The following is a 3,464-nucleotide window of genomic DNA, read 5'->3' on the forward strand; positions in this document are numbered from 1 at the left end:
TCCACCACCACCACCACCCCCCAGATCAATGAATCATCTCTTCTGACTGAAACACTCTGCATCATCCCGACTGTGTTTTCACAGAAATTGACTGAGGAGCATCAGAGCCATTATTCTGTAGCATCATTCAGTCGACTGTGACACATGCGTGTGTGTGTGTGTGTGTGTGTGTGTGTGTAGCATGTACAGTGTGTGCCTGAGTTGCATCATGAGGTGTCAGTGAACCCTGTACGGAGTCACAAGAAGATCTAAGACAAATGTGAAAATCAGATGAGCTGCTGTTGATGCTGAACATGAAGTAACAGCTGATGGATCCAGTGAAATTTACATTGTGACATTAAATAAGAACTATTTCAAATTTAAAAGTGAAAGATAAAGGACTTTTTTATTAATGCAAATCAACTTGTTTGATTAAATGTCTCAAATCAAGAATCATTCTCTTTAATTTGGTTGATTCTTAATTTACAGCAGTAATTATTTTAATTATTGGGATTATTTTATTATGATGATTATTCATTTTTGCTGCCCAGCTACTGATTCAATCCTGGATCCAATGATAGCATGCCATGCCCACAAGCTCTCATCCATCCACATGTGACAGACATGGGTGTGTAAGGTGAACTACCTGCCAGGAGCTGGAGGGGATCTCTGCAAATTTACCCAGTCCCCCGAAGGTGTAGCATCGGTACATGTGGTCCAGAGACTCCGAGCAGTGCCACAGCAAGCCGAAGCTCACAGAGTCCTTGTTGTGGTGGTGGGGGTGGTGCTGCTGGTGGTGGCTGTTCCTCAGCTGGTCCTTAACAATCCAGGCAGGAGATATGAAGCTGAAACTGCAGACGGCGACCAGAGCGGAGGAGAGGAGCACCCAGAAGCAGCCCACACAGCTGAACATGGTGGCAGCGTGGGGCAAAAAGCCCGGAGACAGACCCAGCTCGATCCCAAACCCGGCTTCTTCTTCTTTCTTTTCCCGGCCCAGGAGCGAATGCATTTGGAGCTCACACCTTCAAGAGCAAGACTTCAACTTCAGCCCCTGACCAGCGCTACATCAGCACAACATCAAATCACTGGACATCCGCAGGGGCAGCTGTGTGAGCGCGTGCCCCCCAGAACATCTGGACTGGAGAAACAAACCAGTAAGAAAACATCCAAAACACATCAGCAGGAGGAGTGACGGCGATACAATAAAGTCAAGTGATCCGCGGCATCCACTCACACTGGAAACATGCCCCAGTCTGACACACAAGATGTTTGTCACACCCAAAACTGTGCGCGCAGCTGTGCGCGCAGCTGGAGCAGCTGGAGCAGCGGTTCAGTCCAGACAGGTCCTGGGTCCTCAGCTCCTCTGCTCCTCTGCTCCTCTCAAGGCACTTGCGCTGCTTCAACACGGACAGCAGCGCACATTGCGTTTCAGGAGGAGTGCGTCTGGACAACGTCAAGCTCACAGAGGTTAAAAGGAGTACTTCCGGACGTGATTTTCAAAGTAAAAATACCGAAGACGATGCGCCGCAAGATTTGAGACTGTTGTGAATGTACCAGAGCCACCACAGTAAAACGCAGAGTAAATTGAAATAATTATAACTAAAGAGGCAATGCACTAATTTTACACATAAATGTCAGTTTGCTCACGGTGATGAGAAGTTCTCAGTCTCAGCCTATATAAAGTCTGTGGCTCTGGAGATGTCTGACAAAGTAAGACTGCCATTTGGTTGCATTATGGGAAATGTAGGATCCAGTGTTTTTGGAGCTTGACCTTAGGAACTAAAAGACCATAAAAGCCATTCAATTCTGACCATTCCTCTTCTCAAAATTTAACGTTTAACGTCTTTAAAAAACAATGCAAACATTATTATTATTATCCTAGAAATGTTCACAATGTAACACAGAGATGGACGTACAACTATATATACTGAATCAACAGCAACAACTGCCCACTAAATGTCTCCCAGACCCTCATCTGGTTGTTGGACTTGGGTTGAGTCTCTGCAGTTATTCTCTGTTGTATGTTGGGGGGGAGTTGGGATGATCTAGCCCATCTAGATCATCCCAACTCCCAAGTGATTAGATCAACCAAGTTACAAAAAACATGTATGAAAAACGAATCTCTACATTCTCAATGGATGACATGAAAGGATGTAATGTGGTGCCTGTCTGTGTTACATGATCCAGGTGGACGAACAGCGTTTAATGTGCGGAAACCAGCTTAGTGGTTTGAGAATTTGGGGAATGCAACTGTACTGTAAATTGTGATAGTTAAGATCAGTCAAGGATCCCTGTAACAGCAGATCCGTCGAATCCCCTTGTTAACGTTAACATCACTTTTACTCTGAAGGTAAAAACGCACACTTCCGGTGTTCTGCACATTGTCTCTGTTTGACTTGACAGAGCGTCTGACCTCAGGTACCTGTCCAAGTGCACCTCGCACTTTGTTGATGCTCGTTGTGTGCACTAGTTTTCATAAAGAAACAAGACACAACACTGTAATAAAAACAGAGTATGAAACTATGAATTCAACGTTTTTTAATCTGGATGAAAAATGTTATTCTGCGCAAAACAAAATACTTCTGAGCATCGACATGTACAGTTAAAGTCAACATTGGTGTATTAATTGTTTCACAGATACGAGTCCGTGTCAACATCTCAGCCAATCAGAGTCCAGGACTGCGGCTGACTTGTATGGAGGTGGGCGTTGCCTCTGCACGTGGAGGTATAGCCTCAGTCTGGAAACCACGATGAGCTCGTGGGACTTCACGCAGCACGTAGTAATGCGCTGTGAAAAAGCATAAAGGCGTTTAGCTAATTAATGTGTCAAATATCATACGCCAGTTAGCTTTAGCAGTGAGCTAACTGTGTCTTCAAATACAACCAGAAAATTCACCATCTTTCAAATCCAGTCATTTGGAGATATGCTCGTGTCCATTTAAAGCAGATATTAAACAGCAAGAGGCGACTTCCACAGTCAGAACTCTAAAATGAATAATTTATGAATGAATGAATGAATGAATGAAACACTTTAAATGCTTTACAAAGCCATACTGTACCCAAGGTGACTGCGAGCCCTTTGAGATGAGTTGTATTTTACAATTTGTGGATTTTTTCTGAATCTGTAGATCTGGTATGAGAGAAGAAAGTAGACACTCATTCTTATGTCCGAAATAACACACCGCGTGACCTGTGTCCTTTTCCGTTTTACCCTAACATAGCACTACAGTCAACACTGCCCCCACATGGTCAGAGGAGATAATAGTCCACTGTAAAGCTGCTGACATGGGCCGAGCTGTCACTCTGCCCACATTTCAACTACAATACTGATTTGAAAATGATTTTTAAAAGAAAACCAATCCCCCTGTAAACATCACACAGCTTCTACATCAAAATAACCACAGCCTGCAGTGGCCTGAAACCACGATACTGTACCAACACTTCAGCTGAGATACGTCAACAAAAAAATGAGGGCAGACAAAACA

At 44.1% G+C, this 3,464-nt stretch overlaps 1 protein-coding gene across 1 annotated transcript in view; it reads right to left on the minus strand.

Moving 5' to 3' along the window:
* The window catches only part of lhfpl7 (LHFPL tetraspan subfamily member 7), a 94,945-nt gene extending 93,531 nt beyond the window's left edge, over positions 1-1,414 (minus strand). The window contains exon 1 of the mRNA XM_023418181.2: positions 626-1,414. Coding sequence (XP_023273949.1) covers positions 626-988 — 363 coding nt within the window. The 5' untranslated portion in view covers positions 989-1,414. The remainder of the gene's footprint in view (positions 1-625) is intronic.
* Positions 1,415-3,464: the final 2,050 nt, after the last annotated feature.

This window comes from Seriola lalandi, unplaced genomic scaffold (genome assembly GCF_002814215.2).
Source record: "Seriola lalandi dorsalis isolate HSWRI2012SDOR001 ecotype SW California unplaced genomic scaffold, Sedor1 jcf7180002054581, whole genome shotgun sequence".
In the NCBI taxonomy this organism is placed as follows: domain Eukaryota; kingdom Metazoa; phylum Chordata; class Actinopteri; order Carangiformes; family Carangidae; genus Seriola; species Seriola lalandi.